The 23,966-nt window shown below is 38.4% G+C and overlaps 1 protein-coding gene across 1 annotated transcript in view; it reads left to right on the top strand.

Annotated features, from left to right (window-relative positions):
• UBR1 (ubiquitin protein ligase E3 component n-recognin 1) overlaps nt 1-23,966 on the top strand; it is a 149,854-nt gene that overhangs the window by 117,531 nt on the left and 8,357 nt on the right. Inside the window, exons 38-44 of the mRNA XM_021009248.2 lie at nt 1,763-1,830; nt 6,865-7,015; nt 15,407-15,494; nt 16,893-17,026; nt 18,273-18,381; nt 19,291-19,347; nt 21,617-21,694. Of these exons, the coding sequence (XP_020864907.1) occupies nt 1,763-1,830; nt 6,865-7,015; nt 15,407-15,494; nt 16,893-17,026; nt 18,273-18,381; nt 19,291-19,347; nt 21,617-21,694 (685 nt within the window). The remainder of the gene's footprint in view (nt 1-1,762; nt 1,831-6,864; nt 7,016-15,406; nt 15,495-16,892; nt 17,027-18,272; nt 18,382-19,290; nt 19,348-21,616; nt 21,695-23,966) is intronic.

Raw genomic sequence — 23,966 nt, 5'->3', positions numbered from 1 at the left:
ACTTTCTTAAGACTAGAAATCAACAAAACAATAAATCAAGTCCTGACTTGTAGCATTTGTTAATTTCCAAGGGATAAATGCTCACGCTGAAACTTGAACAATCAGCTCTCACAAACTAAGTTAAGCTGGCTCTGGCAGTCTCTAGCACACCCCTGCTTCCAGCTATGTGGTCTTATGATTATAACCTGATTATTGTTCCTTGTTAAAGGATTTCATTCCTTTCTTGGCAGCTTGCGTTTTTTCCCTTATGTTCTAGTAATCTTTTGACTCTTATGGCATCCAGGTCTGCTATTTAGCTCTATGTACTTTTCAATGATTTGCATAATTTCAGGATTTTCAGAGCCTATATTTCCAGCTGTTTCTGTATTGTATATAATTCTGTTTTGTAAAAGTAAAATTATTATTGGTTATTTCTATTGATTTGGGGGAGGGGAGTAAAGAGATTTTTCTGATCTGTTCTATTGCATGACCATAACAGTGATTTTCTTAATTATTGATTTCTTCTTTTTTTTTTTTTAGCATCTTTTAGTTCTGGTTTGGTTTCTTCCTGTGACTTTTTAACTTTTATCCAAGTTCTTCTTTTATTTGATCTTAAGATTTTTTTTTCTATCAGTGCTAGGTCTTACTTAATTTCTATAAGTATTCTGCTTATTTATCATTTTAGGTTGTCTGTCAGGATATCTGGTATAGTTTCTTTTCCCTTCTCTGTGGTTTCTGATACATTAGCTAATTTAGTTGTTCCATAGTATTGCTTTTTTGTATCAAAACTATGCTTTGGCCATTTAAAAAAAATTTGAATAGTTTTCAGACTTTTTTTTCTCTTTTTAGTGTATTGTTTTTGTTTTGCAGGTTAAGAGAAGAAGAGGGAGTCCTACCTCACTTTCATTTTGTAATTTTATCATCTTGTATCATTCTTTTTCATCATTAATTTGCTAATAATCCTCAGAGAAAAGTTAGTTTAAAGACAGCTAATGTTGAGACTAGAATAACCTCTTTATTTCTGCCAACAGGCACATAGGCCACTACCTGGGGAGGGTTCCCCCCCCCCATATTACTTCCTTTCATCCTTATTTGGTCTGTTGTAAACTATTTTAAAACTTAAAAGTGTGTCATAGAGGTTAGGAAACATTGTTTTAAATCCATTTGTTTTTATTCATCCATTCATTCATCTAGCTAGTCAACAAATTCCCTGTTCCCTTCCAACTCAATTATCTTGGTTCCTTTAACTTTTATTCTTAGGTTTCATCTTTCAACCCTAAAATCACCTCAGTATCTTTCTTCTAAACCTAGTATAAATTCAGAAATTCTTTAGTTGTAGCTTCCAAGATTAGACATAGTGGTTAAAAGGTTTGAATGATAAGTGAATCCTGTACTTACGTATTTGAATAGCATCTTTTTTTTTCTTTATTAAACTGTATTTTTCTTTTACTAGAATTTTACTTTGATGTCTCCTCTTGGTGTGGAAGTGACTCTGGGGTCTTGAAGGATATGTCAGTAGTTGAGAAACTTTAGAAATCTGAAAAGATTTCAGTATAAGGTCTGGTAATGGACTGTCTAGTTATTGTCTGAAGACAAACTTGACTATGTCAGTAGGGGCCCTTAACTAGACTGTTGACCACCAGGTGATGAATGTTTTCTATCATGTGCAGTCATTGAGATCTCCTATAGGGATTGTGTTCTGTGTCAATGATTACATCACAGTTCCTTGAATTATTAAAATGCTAAATTGCTGACTAAATTAAATGTATTGTTGTTGTTTTAGTTATTCTTCCTAACCTGAAATCTGAAGATACACCATCCCTTCTTTCTGTAGATCTGTTTCATGTATTGGTAAGTAAGGACTACCACTGCTTTATACTACTCCAGTGCTTCACCAATATGTGAAAGTGACAAGGGGCTCTTGAAGATTGTGCCGTTCAAGTAAAAGCTCTCACAGTTTCTTTTGCACTAGAAAGCCTTCATAAATTATTCTAGCAACAGACCATGTTTGCTTTCAGAAGATGTAGCCTGACTAACATGGAGAGGCTTGTCATAAGACTGGCTATTTGGTGATGAATTCTTTGGCCATAGCAACCCGTGAAAAAAAGAAAAATACAAAATATCCCTCAGTCATGTGCACAATCTCCTCTACCCCCCATTTCTGTAGTGATGTTGACAGAAGATGATAAGAATCCTAAAGTTTTTAGGCTGTCTGTAAATGCTGGCTTAGATGCTGGTACTCTGATTGTGAAAAAAATAATTTATTAATGATATCAGAATCATCCTTGAATCACTTATATGTGTATAGGTAGACCACCGGCTTCTTACATAGAAGATCAAAATTCACATGAAGTTAAAAGAGAGAATGAGGGTAATTTGATATGTAATTGAAACAACTCTAGGCTATTCTATTTACACTAGTAATTGACATAAAATTACCAAATGGATAGAGGAAAGGCCATCAACACATATTATGATCATTTCATATGTAAATAGGTACAAATCAGTTGCTATAATGTGAAGACCAAGAGAGCCAAAAAACCATCTTAGCACACAGTGGTCTATTTACCAGGTACATAGATATAGTAGCCAAGAGCAACACTGGTAAAAAACATGAACTTACATGTAAAATTTTATGCGTTAGTGGAATATTATGAACAGTATTACCTCATAAAACAGTGTGCAGTGGTGGAGGGAAAAAACAATTTAGGGAAAGCTTGGCAAGATATCCAACTGAAAAAAAGTGATCCTAATGGTTTTCATAATAAAAATGGAAGGAAAACAACAAAGTAAAGAAAGAAAAGCTCTCCAGAGATTTTTACAACAAACTTTCCACCTTCAAGGACAGAGGAGTCAGTACATTTGTTTGGAATCCATCATCACATTCAGAATATACTTATAGAGGGAAATAGAAATGACAGTGAAGAAACAGAGATAGCTAAAGCAGCAGTCAATCCTCAAGGTATCTGAAAGAAAGGAAGATACCAGAGGTGTGAGAAAAATCTTGGATCTCATTACTAACAAAAATGGTAATCAAGAGAACATCAGTAACTTTCAACCCATATGCCTGTTTTTCTATCTAGATAAAGTTTTTATAAAAATAATTACCCACATAATCTTTTCATTTTCATGGTAAGCTACATCATTACCATCATACAGTTGACTGAAAGATGGTAGAGAATACTAGATTCTGCTGTGCTTATTGTTTGTTACTTTTAAAAATCATTTGATTCGGTAGAACAAAATACCACCTTAAAAGCTATTCTCCAATAAGATGTTTCCCATCTCTGTCAAAATGAAATACCCTGAAAGATATAACAACAGAAATCATCTTGTTTGGTAACTCCCTAATTGTTAATATCAAACAGAGAACAAAGTAGAGAGACATGTACCTGCCGAGTGTTTGCCCTGTCACAAAGGTGATCCAGACCCAAATCAAAGAATGATTCTCTGTAGATGGTAAAGTTCTCTGGATGCACTTGTCCGTAAATGTCATTGTGTTAAATGCATCGGATATTGGGACAATGTCGAAACTCCTAAATGAAACACACAGTCAACTAAAAGAGTTCGATTTACTAAAAACAATAATATGCAGTTATATTTATCCATCAATATATACATATCGTATACATACACTGCAAATGGACAATCATTTGGGCTTAGAACCAAACAGGAGAGTGTGCTAGATTGCTTTAGGAAATTCAAAAGTTCTTTTAATGACACCAGATTTCTCCTAAAGTGAAGGTCCATTGCTTTAATTCTCATATTCTCCTGGTAAGGTTATGTGACTGAAAAAAACAGAATAACTACGGGTTTCAAAGAACTGAAATTGAGGATCACCCAGAGAACAGCAGCTCCTTCCGCTGAGAGTGGTGGTTGTGAGGAGGTTGTAACACATCACAAACAAGAATCATAAAAAAGAGGTCATGTAAAGCATGTCATCTGAGACACAAATGATCAGAAAAGAAAATGGGTTGGTAACATTGTGAGAACAAGGGGTAATTGATGGATAGCCCAGGTGCACCATTGGTACCCTGGTGTTGTCAGGAGAATCCAAGAAGACTTTCCCCACCTGCCAAGTAGGACTTCATGCAGCACACTTAAAGGAGAACCAGAATAAGAGGCACACAGGACAAACAAGCATGGATGAGTTGCTGCTTGCAACACTGGAGGGACTAATCCCATTAATAAGATTACATATCCATTCAGGTTTTTTGAGTAATAAAGCAGTGCAAATTTAAAACGTCTCTTTAGTGTATTTTTAAAAGATCTTTCATTTAAATTTACATCCTTTGTTGAGTAGGGCGAGTTCTTTTTCTTTGGCTCAGTTAAATATCTTATTCGTTCATTCAACTTTCAGTAAATGTGTTAAGGACCTAATTCGTTCTAGCATATTTCACTATGGTAGGCAGTAGGGGAGATACAAAATTAAGTTCTCATGACTTGGCTAGTTCTATATGTTTTGTTTGTAAGCAGTTGGAAGATTCCTTTGGATGCTGTCATTTAATTTGACTGAAGCACCTAAGTTGGTTTCACAATCTGTCTGGTCTTATTCGATGACTTGTAAATCATCTCTACAAAGTAAGCATTTTCTAGCCTTTATGCAATTTGGCCCTAAACCATGTCATTTTGTTCATTTTTGCTTGCCTGCAGGGCAAGCATTGGATGACAGGTTGAGCTATCCAGGAGGGCAGGAGCCCTAAGGGGAAAAGGATCAGGTTCTGTATACAAGTAGCCTGCCAACAAGGACTGATGCCACCCTACTGTGTGCTCCTCACAGGCTCTTCCATCTAAGGATCCCTGTGCTTCTATGACTGCTGCAGAAAACTAAGCTTTCTCTAAACTCTAAAACAGTTTCCTATTCCCACTGACAGCACCCTAATTGAGGCTCTCATTTCAGTGTGGTATACTGAAAAGAATACTAGACTCGGGTTCTAGAGCAGTTTCTGTTTGAATCCCACCTCTAATGCTAGCTCTGTGTCCATGGGTATGCCACAATGCTTCTCTGAGCCTCAGTTTCTTCATCTGCAAAATGGGGGTAATAATACCTATAGTGCCTACTTACAGGGTTGTTATGAATCTCAAATGAGATATTATGAGAAAAGTGCTTTGTAAACCTTAAAGCTCTAGTCTCTTACAAACATCCTCTTTTCCTAGACTATTTTAACAGTCTCCTAACTGTTTTTCCCATCTTGGTCTCTTATTTCTAGTCCATCCTGCACACTAATGCCAGATTTATCTTCCTAAGCCATAGTTTGTTTTGTTACTCCTTTGCTCAAAAACTTTTAAGAACTTACCATGATCTTCCAATAACAACAATAGCTAACACTTATATAGCGCTTTAAGGTTTACAGAGCTTATTAGATATATTATCTCATTTGATCCTCACAGCAAACCAGTGGGTAGGTGGTGTTGTTATCCCCATTTTACAAATGAGGAAACTGAGGGAGATTAAGTTAAGGCTAAGTGACTTGCCCAAGTTCATACTGCTGGTGTCTGAAGCAGGATTCAAACTCACATCCTTCTCACTCCAAATCTAGCACTAGGCCACTTAGTTGCTGCCAAAGTGATTGCCAAAAGCACGTCTAGCCTTTCCTCCCATTATCTGTCTTCATATACTGTATTAGAATATATTTGCTATTGCCCGAACATGCAATTGTATTTTTCCCCCTTTGTCCTTTTATCCTACTGTTATTTCCATTACCTCTTCTTTGTCTTATCCCACTACCTTTGCTTGTCAAAATTTTGCCCATTTCATACTTTCCTTGTTTCCTTACACACCTTCCCTTACCTAGTCAGTTGTGAGTTCTTTTTCTTCTGAACTCATACAGTACTTTTTAAGCTTTTCTTTCTTATGTGGTACAGAGGAAAGAGCAGTGGATTCCGAGTTAAAGGACCCAGAGTCCATTATTCAGTAAGAATGTATTAAGCACTTAACGTGTTCCGGGCAAAAAGAAAGCAAAAAGCTCCCTGTCCTGAAGGAGCTTACCTTAGAATAGAAGAGGACAACACAAAAGCAAACCGGAAAGCAAGAGAGGGAGAGAGAAAGTGACAAAGTCTAGAGAGTCAGAACCAACTCGGGGACAGGAATTGAAGAATGGATGGCTGGGGTCCTTCCTCACCATGGAGCTTCCAAGAGGGACTCAAGGGTGGAGGGATATTCCAGGGTGAGAAAGTCACAGGTCCTGAGAGAAGTTCAGGGTTAGAAGGCAGCTGAAGGATGTAGAAGTCCAGTGTCAGAAGCACAGCCAAGAGAGCAAAGATTCAAATTCTGCTTCTGCCACTTATCTATATGATTTTGGGCAAATCATTTAATCTGTCATCTCATTTTCTTCTTCCTTAAAAGTGAGGAGGTTTGACTAGATGGCCTCCAAGATCCCTTCCAGCTCTAAATTTTACTTAAGTGATCCTTTGATGTATACTCAATTGGCGTATTCTACCACATGTACTTGTCTAACTCTCTATTAGATTTTAAACTCCTTAAGAAAATGAGTGTCTTAATCATTTTTATATCAATGCAAAAGTTAGCCCAGTTTTTCATATATATTAGGTGCTAAGTGAAATTGAATTAGGTAAGGAATCTGGGGTACTGACTGTCCCTGCTTACTGCCCAATCTAGTACTCTTCATTGCTGGCATACCTATCACTTTAGAGAGTTGTCCTGATGGTGAAATGGGGGTGACACCTCTTGCATAGCTGCTCCCAACTTGGTGACAAGAACAACTTAACCTGTTATACCCACTTGGTATTTTTCTGTATAAGTGGTAGTAAAAGTTAGTGGAAATTTAAACAGTGACCATCTGGGCCATTTTCATTTAGCTGTGAAACTGATTTTGTTGGTCTGTTTATTTTACAGATGTTGGTATTCATTTTTTTCTTTCGCAGGTGGGTGCCATTTCAGCTTTCCCATCTTTGTATTGGGATGATGCTGTTGCCTTGCAGCCTTCATCACTTAGCTCTTCCTACAACCACCTGTATCTCTTCCATTTGATCACAATGGCTCATATATTCCAGATACTTCTCAGCATAGACACAGGTAAAGTTCTCTCCACTTTGATGGCCATAAATAACATCCCCTTCTCCTACGCCCACTTTTTTTTTCTGTGTTCATAGCATAGAAAATTAATTTTGCTTGTGATAATAATCACCTCACATTTCTACAAGGTCTCACTGATTTTCCTTTGGTGAAGAATCAGCCATTTACTTCAGAATGAATTTGTTCTAATTGTGTAGGAAAAAGTAAACATGGCTGTGAAAGGATTAAACAACTGAACTACCTGTCCACATTCCTCAGATGCTGCTGTAAATACATGTAGAAAGTTCCTGGGTTCTTAAATTTTTTTACATTCCAGATCCCACAGCCTTAATTTCTCCATATCATCCTTATACATTTCTCTACACATTTAACATTTTTAGTCCTTTAACAGGCTTGCCAAAATTTGCTGCATTAATTAGGCCCCTCAGCATACTTATAGTGACACCTTTATTGTGCTTCTGCTTTTGAGAGAGAGAACAAATGCCTTAGGAGAAATAGTGACAGATAAGGAGGATCCACAAGAGTGTGTTGGCTTTTTTTAAGAAGCACTAATAGAGATCTGATCTCTACTGTTGACCCACTCATGACTTTGGCACGTCCAGTCAGACCTCATATCCTTGTTCTTTCATCCCCTTAAAGGGCCACTCATTGTGAAGAGATTGGGTAAGATTCTTTAGCATTCTCTAAAGTAGACATTTCCTCCAACAAGAATAAAAGGGGCCATGGGACAAACAAAATAGAGAACATTTCTTTAAAAAAACAAAACAAAACAGGTCTACATCTTCAAAGTTTAAGATACTACCGCTTTTTCTTTCCCACTGACAGGTAGCAAGCAAAAAGTAGCCAGGGCACCTAGTGTGTAGGTTATGAAAATGTATGGCAAAGGAGTCTCCTAGGAGCCTGGATCCTGTGAATGGTAGGAAAATCAAGAAATTAGCTGGAGCCAAATAGCCTTGGTGAAAAAGGGTTCTTCCCTCAACTTTGTGAATTGTTATATTGTTTGCTGATGACACCGAGCTCAAGGGAGGGTAATAAAGATGGAGCAAAGAGAATGAAATTTATAAGTGTAACAGCAGAGTAATATAGTTAGCACAGATCATAAAAAGTATATAAAAACAATAGTAACAAATGGCATGCAGCATAAAAAATAGGAAATGTTTAAGTGATGTGGAAAGAAATCGATGGGGAATTCGTGATGAGTAGTGAGTTAGATAATAACTCAGTTTCTTTATTGTTTTGTGATTTACAAGGTACTTTTCTCACAACAACTCTAAGGGAAGTGACATATTTTCCATATACTACTGCAGAAGAATACTGTCAGGACACACCAAAGTACAACCTTAAACTAGTCACACGGCTGATTTGCTAGGGAACAGCTTTTTTAGCAGCAAATGGAGATGGACTAGCAGTCTTTCGATAAAGATCTCATTAGAACATTATTGAATACCTACTCTGTGCAATTAAGTTGTCTCCAAATCTTTTTTTTCTTTAGCTTCCTTTAGCCTTCTTCCCCTGGGTCTTATCTCTCCCACTAACCAAAGGAAGTTATCTAGGAGTTCCATACCACTTGTGGATCATCACATAATACATTTTTTGAACACATAGTTTATACAAGTGTAAGGGTCATTGAAGTATACAAAGAGGTATGAGATGTAATACCTCTTCAAGGCTTTTATAGTCTTAGTTTACAGCTAACATAATATAATGTAATAGCTAACCACCAGAACCATAACAAATACCTTTCAGTGACCTCTGGATTGGTGCCCTGGACCAAAATTTCAGTTGTTCTGCCCTAGTAAAAGCTTTGATAAAAATAGACAGGATATGATAAGAACCAAATGATTAACAGACAAAAAATACTATACATCCTTATAGGAAACTGATCTGTGTGATCTGAATTCTTCTGTGAAAGTTAGATGAAGAAGATGGAGCTTAAATTCTGCCTAGAGGAATGGATAGCCTTCCTACAGATGGTGAGGATAGGGTGAGCATTTCAAAAAGAGGAAGTAGTGGGTGGCCTTTGTGACAAGAATCAGAACTGTAAACAGCAACCAGTTTTGTAAGTGGGGCTTTGAAAACAAAGCAGAGTATTCACAGGTTTTCAATGTGGAAAAGATGATTGCTATATGTTAATCTTTTTAATCACTGTATTCACAAATAAATAACAACATTAGGATTATTTTGAATACATAATTTGAGTGGGCACATTTATATGCTACATAATTCTATACTTCAGAGAACCACGTTGATTTATGCATACTCACAGCCGGCCAGACCACTCCCTCTGTCCTCCTCAGAAAATAAAAATCATTATCATCTCCTACAATGAACTTCTCTGACCTTGATGATGAGCTTCTCAGATCTACTAGAGGACACAATAAGGGGCCCAGGCTTAATGACTTCTTTGACTGTGGCCTGTGCTTCACTAGTGGAGCTCTGGAAGCCTTGCATTCTTAAGCTTGGCTCCAGAAAGGGAGAATGGAACTGGAACTGGACTTTAGTTGGATGGATGCCACACCTGTTCTATTTAGTCCAGTAAATATTTATTTGTTACCTCTTATACACACAAAAGGCATTTGAGATACAGTGACAGAAAATGAGAAATAATCTCTCCCTTCAAGGAGCTTTAAAAAAAAGCGGCTTACATTCTTTTGAATAATGCAACATGTACACAAGTAAGAATACTATAATGAAAATTGAGAAAGTAAAAAGTATTCATTCAGTTCAGTCCAATAACCATTAAGTACCAACAAAGTAGAAAGCACTGAGCTGGGTGCTAGATATACCCACCAAAAGCAATAGTACCCAACCTGAAGAAACTTCTATTCTACTAGAAGAGACAACATAGTATAGTCATAATATTTAACATTTATGTAGTGCTTTAAGGTTTGCAAAATGTTTTACAAATATTCTCATTTGATCTTCTCAACAACTCTGGGAGGTAAATACTGTTATGGACATTTTACAGATCAGGAACTTGAATAAGAGGCTAATTGACTTGCCCAGAGTCACACAGCTAGTAAGTACATTTGAACTCAGTTCTTCTTGTCTCTGTATCCGGCACTTTATCAACTGCACCTCTTTGCCTACCTAATGTGGAAAGAGATAAGTAAATACAAAACCATTTGAAGAGGGTGAGAGCACTAGGAGAATCAAGAAGGGCTTCCTAAAGGAGATTGTACCTGAGCTGAGCCTTGAGGAGAGCTAAGGATTCCAAGAGGCAGAGGTGAGGAAGGTATGTGCTCTAGGTTTGGCATCTCATGGAGAGGTACAGAGGCAAATTCCAGGAGTGGCAGGTAGGCCAGTTTGGCTATAATTGAGAATGTAAAGGGAGGTAGTATGAAGTAAGTCTGGAATGGTCAGCTAGTTCCAGATTATGAAGGGCTTTAATAGCCAAGCTAAAGAGTTTACATTTTATCATAGAAACCCACATGGAACCCCTGAAAATTCTTGAATAGGGGAGTAACATGGTCAGACTTGTGCCTTAGAAAGACTGTTTTGCTAGCTGTGTGGATGATGATTTGTTGAAGTGAGATTGGAAGCAGAAAGTCCAAATAGTTGTAGAAGTCCAAGTTTGAGGTGATTGTGGTTTCAATTAGGAAGGTGGCCGAGTGGAAACAAGGGGATGCATGTGAGCAATTTTATAAGGTAGAATTGTCAAGACATGGCAGCCAGTTGGTATAGGAGGGGAATGGGAAAGGAAGACTCTGTGGTTGTGAATCTAGATGACAAGAAAGATGGTAATGTCTTTAATAGAAATCAAAGAATTTGGAGCAAGAACATTTAGAACATGTTGAATTTGAGATGCCTGTGAGTTATCTGGATGGAGATGACCAGAGCAGGTGTGGAACCGTCTTTCAAGAGAAAAATTAGAGTTAGACACATAAATTTGGGTCAATGGAATAGAGTTAATATTTGAACCCATGGTAGTTGATAAGATTTCCAATATAGTGAGCTTAAAAGGAGAAGAGAAAAATACCTAGGACAGAGCTCTGGAGAAAACTAACTTTAAGGGAGCAAGAGATGAATAAAGGAGACCACTAAGTAGCAGCAGATTGGAGGAGAACCAAGAGAGAGCAAGGAAGAGTATGCCAAGGAAGGGTAAGCTATCTAATATGGAGGCATGGGCAACAATATTCATAATTGCAGAGAGTGCTAAGGACATAAGAACTGAGAAGAAGGCGGGTGATAAGAATGTGGAGACCGAAGGAATAGATGGTTCTGGGAGTTTCGTGATGAAAGAGAGGTAAGCTATAGTATAATAGCTTGAGGACATATCAGGGTCAAGTAAGAGTTTTTTAATGGTGGGTTGGGAACAGAAATATTTGTAATTAGTGAAGGAAAAGACAATTGATAAGAAAAGATTGAAGATAAGGAAGAGACTGAATGATTAATGAAACCAGCTCATAAGAGTTGGGAGGAGTTACCTAGAGAGAGAGATTGCCCTTGGCAAAGAGAAGGGACACTTTTTGTCCAAGAGAGGAGTGAAGAAAGATGAAGCTGAAGAGGGATTTTGAAGTGTCAATTAGGGGAGAAGGAATTCACTACAGATGGATTACCTGTGTTTCTCCAGTGAAATAGGACATCTGCTGAGAGGAGGTAGAAAAGCCTTCCAGGAATATTAAAGGTAATCCAGGGGGAATAAAAGCTTTGCCTTGTTTTCCAGTTGAGATTAGATAAACATAAATTTGTAGTGGACTCAGTTAACAAAGTAATGTGACATCTTCCAGTAGCATCAACTTGAGAATGAGCAGAGAAGGCATATGGTGAGAGTGTTTCAAAATGGAGGGTTAGCAGGATGTGAATGGCAGTATGGCAGGGGACAAAAGGAGTCATGAATAAAGGACAGGGCATGACGGAAGTGATCAACTACGGGATCAAAACAATGGAGAGAAGAAACAGTGAGGGCAGGACAAGGATGGACGAGGAGAACAAGGTGAAAGAGATACACTGGAGGTTGCAGTGAGGACAGAAAATAGGCTTAGAAGGAGTACAGCAGAGGGATAGGTGGAAGGACAGGAGACTGTGATCAGAAGGGATTTCTGAGCTTGGAATCATGAAAATATCCCAGTTGTCAGTGACAGGAGGAGCTGTGGTGTAACCACCCTATAAATGTCCGAGGTAAAATGGAGCTATAGTTCATTTGAGTCGAAGGGATTGATGAAGTAGGGTGCCTGAGAGAATATCAGCACGTATGTTAGAAGTCCTCAGGTAGGAGGCAGTGTGTAGACTCTAGTAGAAGGCTATGATCTAGGTACTGAACTCCTTGAGAAACAGGAAGCAAAAGCTGGCAAAGAACCAAAATAGGGCTTTGAGTAGGGTGCTGTAGATGGATGGGATGAACCACAGAGGAGAGAGGGTTTCTCATCATGATGGCGGGTAGAGGACTAAGACATGGCAATGGAGAAAGAGGACAAGCCAGTTCCTTTTCCTGACCTAATATTTCTTGAAACATGAGCCAAAATGCAATAAGAAATAATACTCTGTCTTTTTAAGAAATCCAGGCTTTTGTGAGTGAGAGATATGGGAAAAGTATGAAAAGAAGAAATTGAGGAAAAAATGGAAGTTTTTTTTAACAATTGAGTGGGGGATTCTAGAGGACATAATGGAAAAGGGGGGCAAGAACAGGAAACTGGACTCGGGAAATGGTTGAATTGAGCTGGGTGGAGACTAATACAAAGAAAGGTATTTAGGGAAGAGGGCTTAAGACAGCTTTCAGTCACTGGGATCAGGGAAACAGCAGGTGCAGATTTACTAGTTACATCCACCAGTTGTTTGGTACCTCTACCTTCCAGTATCCTGTGATGATAGAAGGGGGAGATCATAGGGTTTTCCCTGTCTAAAGATTGGACAACAGGAAGTCAGACTACAGACTAAACCCCAGGACTGTAATGAGTTCTCATGTGGTGCTAGCTCAGTACACATATCTTAAAATGTTGGGAGATGGAACACCCTGAGAAAATAGCGGACATTTACCACATGCACTCTGGCCAGTCCTGGACCTTTTGTTAATGTTTTCTGACCTTTCGTCATTGAGTCTGTTGTCAGAGACCCTAGCTAAGGTAGCTTTATGTCTTTTCCTGGGATCCAACTTTTTTCATTTCCAGGCCCAGTAGAAATTATATCAATAGTTACATATGACATAAGAGTCTATAAACTAGCAGTTCTCAGAGTGTGGTCTAAAGGATATCCCCTAGATCCTTTCAGGGAGTCCACAAGATCAAAAGTATTTTAATAATAATGACTATGCCATTTTAAATTCTAATATGATAAATATTGATAGATATAACCCACATAAACAAAAGTTCTTTGGGGTGGCCCTTAGTAATTTTTAGGCGTATAAATGGGTCCTAAGACTAAAAAGTTTGAGGACCACTGATATATATCAAAGTTTAAAAGCAGAATGACATGTATACGTATATGTCTGTATATATATGTACACATATACATGTACACACATACATACATACATATGTGTGTATGTATCCTTGACCTCATAGTCATCCTCTCTAATCCCTACCCTACTTCTTGCATCTGTTGACTTTCCCTTCCTGTTGCCACTATCCCAGTTCAGTCCCACATTACACCTCACCTGTACTACATGTACTACATGTTCTGCCTTTAGTCTACCCCTACTGCAGTCCAGTGTAAACAGATCTATCATTTCCTGTGTCAGAAACCTTCATTCATTCCCCATTGTCTACCAAATGAAATCCAAGTTCCTTACCATGTCTCTCAGGATCTTCATTGATCCAATCCCAACCTATCATTCCAACTATATCACTTAGCACTCCATGAATCTTATATTGGAGCCTAATTGGATAACTCTCCATTGCCGGAACATTCTTTACACGTTCCTACCTCCATTCCTTTGCTCACATTTTTTTCCCAACACCTGGAAGTCTCTTTCCTCTAATTTCTGCCGTAAAAATTCTTCAAGGCCCACTTCACTTACCATCTCTTTCTTGATGTTCTTTTCTTCTCTCCCAGCCCTGCCAGTGAAAAGGAATTTCTTCTGTGAATTCTTTTTTTTTCTTTTTTTTAGGCAGTTGGGATTAAGTGACTTGCCCAGGGTCACACAGCTAGTAAGTGTCAAGTGTTTGGTCTGAGGTCGGATTTGAACTCAGATCCTCCTGACTGCAGGGCTGGTGCTCTATCCACCGCACCACTTAGCTGCCTCATTTCTCCTGTGAATTCTAATAGTACTTTATACCTTTTTTATTCACTTATGTTAAGCATACCTTGTTTTAGCTTCCTTCCCATATTGTAAGTTTTTATTCATCCTTATATCCCTTACAGCACCTAATACAGTGTCTTGTATGTGGAGGGGGAAGGGAAGGGAACAAGTATTTATTAAGTGGCCACTATGAGCCAGGCACTGTGCTTCATAAATATTATTTCATTTAATCCTCTCAGCAACGCAGGGAGGTAGGTGCTGTTATTATCCCTTTTACAGTTGAGGAAGCTGAGGCAGACATATTAAGTGATTTGTCCAAGGTCATATTGCCTGTAAGTAACTGAGGCTGGATTTGAACTCAGGTTTTCCTCACTTCAGAACTAGCACTCTGTCTTACTGTACTACCTAGATGCCTAAGTAAATTTTGAATGAAAAACTTGAGGATGCATAAGTAATATGAGATGTTGGAACTATCCTTATCTTTTATGCTCAGTGCTTCTTTGAATATTGTGGACATTTATGGGATTAGCCATTAAGGAGAGATATGGAAGGCCCAGAGAGAATTCAGAAGAGGAACACAGAAGACTAAAAGCATGGGATAAAATATAGGAGGAAAAGCTAAAGGAAATGGCATTTTTTCAGCCCAAGCAATTTAGTGATAGTTTTCAGGAATATGAAGAGCTTTCATACTATTGGAATGGGTTGACAAGGAAGGTTTTGGAAGCCCCTTCTCTGAAAGTTTTTAAAATTAAGATAGATTCTCATCTTTCTGGGATGGTTTAGGTATGGCCTTGCCTGAAGACAGGGGGATGAACTAAATGACCTCACAAAGTCCCTTCCAGCCCTGTGCTTCTAAGATTGAGCTTGGTGGCAACAGCAGCAGGAGCAGCAATCTGCTTCCCCATTTGCAGGTTGAATTCCTACCAGCCTGGCTAAAATTCCTAGGCGCCCAGGGTAGGTGGATGACTGCTAATCTATGTGATTATTATGTTAATGGCCAACATTTATTAAACACCCATATTTAGCAAGGTCTTGTTCCAGCAAAGTTGACTTAACAGTACTAATCTGCAGAATTAACCATTTGGAGTCAAAAGTCCCTTCTTGCATCTTTTTAAGGGAATATAAAGCGTCTCAGCCCTGTGGAACAAAGAGTTTGCAATTTGTAACTGAGTCGTAAATGAGTGAAATCATTTCATGGGTTATTTTCTTCACAGATAACCTGCCTGCCGAGTTACAAGAAGATAGTGAGGAGGCTCGTTTTGCATCTTCTCTCTACTCAGAAATTTCACAGTATTTTGGTGGGTAAGTAGCACTTGGGAGTTTGTTCGGGAGTTTTTTGAACCAAGACAAATGGGATTTTTTGGGAAAGACATACCTGTACAGCTGAGGTCCAGTAATTGTGGGTAAAAGAGAAGAAGTCAGACTGAAAACAAAGAAATGTATTAGCATGCTAAGGAACTCTGATATCTCTCTAAGAGCAGCTATAGGCTCCTAGAGTACAGATTTGATTTTTGTAACCTTTCAAGTCCACTTAGACTCCAGAGACAATCAGTAGCATTTTGCACTAGCTTAGATAGGTAAGTAAAGCACTTCACAGGAGAAGGAGGGATAGAGAAAGAAGGGCAGCAACCAAAGGAGAAATAGGGAGTATTTGGGATGCGACTGTCAGATTTATTATTCTCTGTTAAAAGTCATGAGACAAAGAGAAATGACCAAATACTGTTACAATTATGAAAAGAAATACTTTTAGATCATTCTGCAAGGTTTCTTATCCAAGAACAAAATGTGACCATATGCATATATAGCTGTTAGCATTGGAGAATTATTATAAAGGCCTTTAATGTGTGACTTCTTTTGCTACTGGTGAGTAAATACAAAGTGTGTGATTACACAAGATGGTTTTTCTATGAAGTAAGGCCTCAGTGGATCACGTGAACAAGTAGCTGAAGCCATCTCTGAAAATAAAATGGATTTTGGACTAGCTTTTTTTAAAGCGATGTTTTAGAAACACAACAAATTGTTTTTTCAGTCCTATAAACCAACTGACCCTCATATAGCACTTCATTTAGCTACACACTTGCTCATATTAGAGTAGTTAAGACCAATTAAGAAATGTAAGTAAAGTATGTTGATACTACAGAAGTTTAAAATATCGTACTTCTACTTTGTTTCTGTATGTCTGCTGCCTGGCTTCCCTAGTCTTCCTTTTTTCTCTTTCAACAGGCAAATAGCAAAGAAGCCAAGAGCATATTGATTGATATCGTAATACTTATTCATATTAGCGTTTTATGATTTACACTTTATTACTGAAGGGTAATACTCTCAAGAGTAGGTTCAAAGGTGTTACAGCATGAAATTCTGAATTTCTTTAATTTTTTTTTTAAACCTAAGTGTTAGCCTTTTATAATGGAAAAAATAAAGGACAGGAAGAGAGTAGGGGGAAGAGTGATTTCATTGCTTCAGAAACTAGTGAAGGTTGCTAAAAATATTGTTTTTTCCCCAGAAAATTATAGAACAAATTCTAAATAAACAAATCTTAACCTTTTTTGGTCTTAAATAGCTATAAAATAAAACATAGGTAAAAATTCTGTGTTTTTTTTGTTTGTTTCTTTGAAGAAAATGAAGGGCAAATTTAAGACCTTAGAATTTCATTCTTTTCAGTATTTTGATCTGCAGTCTTTTGGAATTTCTGTCCTATAGATGCATCAGCTGTGATGTTCCTGGTTGGTATTTATGGGATTGTGTGAAGAAAGGCATTACCTCTTACCTTCGATGTGCTGCTTTGTTTTTCCATTATTTGCTGAAAGTGCCACCACCTGAAGAACTACAGTCAGGTATATACGACTGCCATTCTGTATTGAAAATAAGCCAGAGACCTGGAAATTTGGGAATTCCCAGAGAAAATTCATTTTTCTCCTTCAAGCTCAAGGGTAAAGGCAGTACAGTTTAATGGAAAACCACTTGCCCATGGAAACATAGTCTGTTCTCACACTGTATGCATGGATTACCCCTGGCACCATGCTAATGTTGCATCTGTGGGTCATTCAGAAATAAGATCATAAAAAAAGCTGTCTTCATATTCTCTAAGTCACATCTTGGCCTGTGTTTAGAATGTTCTTTTCGCATGTAAAATGCACACGTGAAGCATGTTTCTACAAAGCCGGCGTCATTTCTTCCTTTGTTTGGCTGTAATGGTACGTGGAAGCGACAGAAGAGATGACCTGATACCCTCATCCTCCATGCCTGGCCTGGGGAATGTGTATTCCTTAATACAAAAGCAAGAATAAGGTCCGTTTTACTTATAACACTCAGTTGGGCTAAAGATTCCTGCTCTGCTGCCTAATGGTTAGCTAAGGATCATCTGGTTTTAGATTCTTATGCACCAGTTGCTTAATACTTAGAGTTTGGCTGTTATTATTTTGACTGATCATATCATAGTTCATAGGCTTTTAAGCTGGAAGGGACCTTAGCATCTAGTTCCGTCTCTTCATTTTATGATGAGGTAACTGAGGCCCAGAGAGGTTTTGACTTCCCCAAGGTCACACAGATTGAAAGTAACAAAGTCAGGAATCAAACCAAACCTCTTAATACAAACCCAATGCTTTTTCTACAGTAAATGTGCCACCCAGAGCCAAGAGATATTTCTAACTTCACCCTCGCTCTGTTTTTATTGGGGTTTTCTGAATTAGCTCTTACCAACTATCCAAGGGGTTTTTGCACTTTGAGATTTGAGTTCAGGAGTCAACAGACCCTCTAGGTCTTAATGTTTCTACAAGCTTCATTCTTTTCTCTTGGTGTGTTAATCAAGGGAGTGAATCTACCTCTTGGCTAAAACCCTACTTTAGCCAACATATATGCCTTGTAACTCTTAAGATTATTGATAAAGGAGGTGGCTTTTTCCCAAGCAATTATGAATACACGTTTTGTTTTGTTCTCTCATGTGATTTTACTGTGCAGATGATGACTTATTTGCAAACTTCAATTTCATAAAGATATAAAAAATGTAAAATAGAAACTCTAATAATATAATCCCTAGTATGGGATAATATGCTCACTAAATGTGTTTTTCTTCTCTTACAGATTGTGAGGAAAGTCAGTTCAATGCACTCTGTAGTTATTTATCCTTACCCACCAATCTGTTCCTGCTTTTCCAGGAATATCGGGATACTATAAGCCCCTTGCTCCAGAGGTACTAAGCAGGCAAAATGTCATTTTAACTTGGTATTGGGACAACACATAACTTTAGAAATTTGAAAAGACTGCCTTAGACTGATCAGCAGTGAATGAACAGGGCTTAGTATTGGTTTATACTAACCAGGAGGTTAACTGCTTTCTCTTTCACTCAAAAGAATGTCTGCTCTGCTGGCACTGCTTCCTCAAAAGGGAAGATAGTGCACTTTTCTTCTCAATTCCTGTAATCCATTTTTTACAAAAAAATTTTTATTTTAAAACTTATCTTCTTTTAATCATCCATCCACTCAACTTTATTTATTCTGTAGATTTTTATCTATAAATGACTTACCTCCATTTCTCTTACCTCTCTCATTCTTCTCTCTCCTTTCCCTGCTCCTCTCCTTTTTTTCTTTCTTCTCCCTTTCATTCCCTTCTCCATTTTCTCCCTTCCCTTTCTTCCTTCTTTCTCCCTTTTCTTCTTCCCTCCTTGCCTCACCTTTCTCCACCATTCTTGCCCCTCTCTTCTTTTCCCCTTCTTTCTCTCCTCCTATATCTCATATTTCCCTCTCCCACAATCAGTTAATCAGTTTTAAAACCTATCATGATTTGTGTTGAGTGTATAGGTTATGCTAATTTTAGTCAGAATTTTATTATTCTTAGAATTTTGGACTGTCGAATTTCCTATATGTTTATTTAAGTATATTCTGTTTATTCCATTTCAACCTTTGTAATCAAGAATTATGCCATAACAACAACAATAATAGAAGAAAGGAATGAAAGGAAAATAAGATAAGGGACAAGATGTCAGCTTAAAAGAAATGGGATACAAAAAATAGAAAAAAACCATACTCTTGGCCATCAGTCTTCACTTGTGATATGCTTACCTTTTCTTGTTGTTTTTTGGGGGGGCGGTTCTGCTATCCAGGTGGTGTTCTGATCCTGCCTTACACAGCCTTTTGAAAGGAAAAAACACTGTGGTCAGGTGGGTTCTACTTTTTCAACTTTCTTTTCTGAAGTAGTTATTACACCTGCCACTGTACATGTAAGATACCTACCTACTTTCTCCTTTGTCCTCTCTTCCCCATTGTGCGTATGTGCGTGTGTGTGTGTGTGTGTACACACATTTTTTTAAATGTGTGGGTTCTTTGCCTGAAATTAGTTCTTCTCCCATTCTCTTCAGTGTCACAACTCCTTGATCTCATCTCTCATTCTTTCTTCCTTTTTCCCTGGCTCTTATAAAGAGGTATTCCCTTTACTTGCTAAGACTATCCCCTCTATATGTACATTTGATCCCACCTCTTCTCATCTTTTCCAGTGCATTGCATCCTGAATTATCCTCCCCTCCAAATCTTCAGCCTTTCATTATCCACTAGTTGCTTCTCTGTTGACTTCAAACATACCCAAGTCTCAACCAACCCTAAAAAACCTTCACTGGACTGTATCATCTCCTCAAGCTGTTGCCCAATATCTCTCTTCCCTTTCTTGTCCACATTCCTTTAAAACAACAAAATGATAGTGTTTGCTGTACCAATGGATTCTCAGACCCCTTGCATTTGTTTGTGGTGTGTGTATATGGTTTGGGAACCATCCCTCTAATTAAAGGCAGTCACAGAAATGACCTCCCAATGTTAAGATGCCATCACCATTTACATGGGGGGTAAAGGTCTGGGGCCATCAAAACCCAGACTGTCACAAATGAGGCTTTGGCCACATTTTCCTCATTTCCTATACCTCTTTATGTAAATATTCCTAGAGAATAGAAAACTTCACTCTCTCTGTAGTGCCAGCCACTTTGTTCTTGAGGTCAGCTTTTCTTTTATATAGCAAAGGGAAGGGCATAGAATTATAAGGAAGGAGAGAATAAGCTAAACTAATAAAAGAACTAGAACAGAACTAGAACTAGCCAGAACACCCCATTTGGAGACCTAACCAGGAGCTAACACTATAGCTCTGCATCTCAATTTAACAGTTATCATCCAGAGCTTTACACTGTGCCCCTAGGATGGTGCTAAGGTAAAGCAGAATACACAGTCTTATAGCAAATAATTAGGGAGATAATATATCCATACGTTAAAAAAAAAAGACAACGTAAATTAAAATGTGCTATTGAATATAACAGACTTTATTATAGGAATTCCCAGAAAGAAAGAAAAAATCATTCCATGCATAGAGAAGTCTTCATGATAGAAGCAGGTTTTGAGAAAGTACTTTGAGGGATGCACAGGATTTAGATAAGTGGAAAGGAGCAGGGAATATATTTAAGAAGGGAAAGAGTATGTTCAGAGGCAGGAATGAGCATAGTGTGACCTAAGGATGATAAGAGAAGATCTGACTGCAGCAGGTTCTCATTTGGGAGTTTCAGTGCAAAAAGAAGGGAGCCTAGCAGTTATAGGAGAACATTTGCCAAGAGAGAACCCCATGGGTATGTGGCCCCCACTTCCCTGCATTCCTAGGGGCAGCACCGGGCTGGTGGCCTGGACTTGCAGCATTACACACATTCCAATTGTGCAGCAGCCCAGAGCCACCCAGGGCACAAACTTTTATATAGAGATTTTAGACAGAGAGGTGATGGTGGCACTTATGGGAGAGTGCCCTCTCACCAGTGACACGAGGCAGTGGGACATTTTAGAGCAGTGGTGTTTAATAAAAACGGGGTTACTAAATCATATATAAAGATCTCTGCCAACCACATTTTGACTTAGAAAACCACATAATATTATCTGTGTTCTATTGTAGTTTTATTTATTTCATTAAATATTTCCCAATTGTATTTTAATTTGGCTATACTGAAGTGTTTGACAGCTGTGGTGTAGATTACTAAAATGAGTATAATCTCTGAATTGCTTAATAAGGAATGAGAAATTGATGGCAGGCAGCCAGGAAACTTAACCATAACTGTGCCTCAGCAAGCTAGCATCTGGGAAGAGGGGACAGGGTCCAGTCTCCCAGTCCGTTAAGCCTTAGTGTACATGCACCAGGGCTAGGACTAAATCAGTCAAACAGGGTTTCATCGGCTCACAGGAGCAGTGAAATATACAATTAAATAGAAACATGGAACAAGTTGGAGGACTTTGAATCCCAACATTTTTAGTTTGCCCTCTATTCAGTATATAACAGGATTCAGTATAGTATCTAAAGCAGAGGGAGACATTCATTTGCTACCTTTTGACAATCTTAATTCCCTTCCCTCACCCTAGTCTGTTATAAGTTTATTCTTGTATGAAATGTGATCTCTTATATTAAATGCCTAGGTATCCTAGAAAAAGAAATAAATTGATAGAACTTCCAGAAGACTATAGCTGTCTCCTGAACCAGGCTTCTCAATTCAGGTAAGAAGGAATTATTCAAAGATGTGATCAATTTCCCCTTAGGTCTTTTGTTCTTTTAATTAAACAATTCTTATTTCTTCAGCTGATTCATCTATGTACAATTTCCAGTGTCCTCACCCTCCTCTTGACATAATCTAGCCTACCATTGTCCCTTCTAAAATGTGACACCCATCCATAGTACACCAGATGGGGTCTGCTGAGGGAAGAAGGCAGATGGCCTACCCCAGGGATGGGGAACCCGTGGCCTTCTACGTCCTTGGGTGCAGCCTTTTGACTGAGTCCAGGTTTTACAGAACAAATCCTTTTATTGCAGGAATTTGTTCTGCGAAGCTTGGATTCAGTCAGAGGGCCGCAAGCCAAGGACGTAGAAGGCCACATGTGGCCTTGAGGCTGCAAGCTCCCCACTCCTGGCCTGACCCCTCTCTCACTATATTCAATATGGTTCTGTTGATGCAATGTAAGTTAGTATTAGCTTCTCTGGTTGCCCTATCATATGGCTGATTCATTGAAGATGAAGTCTGCTAAAGTCCCAGGGTCATACAACTAGTATATATCAGCAGCAGGCCTTGAACCCCAGGTCTTCCTGGCTTCCAAGGCCAGACCCTCTGTCCATTACACTACACTGACTCTCAACAATAGTAATGATGGCTCTCATTTATAAAGCACTTTCTATGTACTCTCTCATTTGATTTGATTAAGGCAGGATGGGGCTAGGTTGTGAAGAATTTAAATGTAAAACAAAGGCATATATAATTGGAGAGGAGTGTCTGACCTGCTTTTTGGGAAAATCATTTTTGGCGGCTGTGTAGGAGATGGGTTGGAGTGTAGGGAGAATTAGGACCTAAAGACTAATGAAGCCACTTCACGAGTGCAGGTGAGAGGTGAAGAGTGCCCAAACTCAGAACGTGGTTTTGTGAGTAGAAAAAGTGACATATTCAAAAGATGTGACGAGATTTGGCAATTGATTGGATATGTGGGGTGAGTGAGAGTGTAGAAACATTGAGTATGACATTGAGGTTGGGATAGCCAGATTGATTTTTCAGGATACTTAGAACTAATCCTACCATCAACAATGTGCCTACTTCCCATTCAGCCCCACTTTGAATTTTATCATCCTTCACGATGGCCAGTTTGATAGGGGTAAAGTGGTGCCTTAAAGTTGTTTTTAATATGTGTTTCTCTGGTCAAAGGATATGAACAGGCAGTTCTCAGATGAAGAAATTAAAGCCATCTATAGGCATATGAAAAAATGCACAAAATCACTATTTAGAGAAATGCAAATCAAAACAACTCTGAGGTACCACATCACACCTATCAGATTGGCCAGCATGACAAAACAGGAAAATGATAAATGTTGGAGAAGATGTGGGAAAATTGGAACACTGTCGGTGGAGTTGTGAAATGATCCAACCATTTTGGAGAGCAATTTGTTACTATGCCCAAAGGGCTATAAAAATGTGCATACCCTTTGACCCAGCAATAGCACTTCTAGGGGTATCCCAAAGAGATCATACAAATGGGAAAAGGACCCACATGTACAAAAATATTCATAGCAGCTCTTTTTGTGGTGGCAACGAATTGGAAATTGAGGGAATGCCCCATCAGTTGAGGAATGGCTGAACAAGTTGTGGTATATGAATGTAATGGAATACTATTGTGCTATAAGAAATGATGAGCTGGCAGACTTCAGAAAAACCTGGAAAGACTTGTATGGACTGATGCTGAGTGAAGTGAGCAGAACCAGGAGAATGTGTACACAGTAACAGCCACGTTCTGCGATGACTAACATTGATAGACTTAGCCATTTTCAGCAATGCAAGGATCTAAGACATCTCCAAAGGTCTCACGATGGAAAATGTTATCACATCTAAAGGAAGAACTATGGAGTTTAAATGCGGATCAAAGCATACTATTTGCTGTTTTTTTTCTTCTGTTTTGTTTCATTTCCTCTTTCTGGTTGTTCCTCCTATTGGTTCTGATTCTTCCTTACAATATCACTAATGTGAAAATATGTTTAATAGGAATATATATGTATAACCTACATCAGATTGCACGCCGTCTTGGAGACGGAGGGGGGGAAGAAGGGGGAGAAAAATTTTTAAACTCAAAAGCTTATGGAAGTGATTGTTGATAAATCAAAATAAATTAATAAAAAAAGTTTTTAAAATGTTTCTCTTGTTAGTAGAGGGTTTAAACAGGTTTTCAGGTTGTTAGCTAGCAATGTGTATTTCCTCCTTTGAAAATTGTATGCTCTGCTCTTTACCCAGTTTAC

Source organism: Phascolarctos cinereus, unplaced genomic scaffold (assembly GCF_003287225.1).
Source record: "Phascolarctos cinereus isolate Bilbo 61053 unplaced genomic scaffold, phaCin_HiC Scaffold_3;HRSCAF=262, whole genome shotgun sequence".
In the NCBI taxonomy this organism is placed as follows: Eukaryota; Metazoa; Chordata; class Mammalia; order Diprotodontia; family Phascolarctidae; genus Phascolarctos; species Phascolarctos cinereus.
Note: the sequence above shows the minus strand (reverse complement) of the source record. Positions and strands in the feature narration are given on the sequence as shown.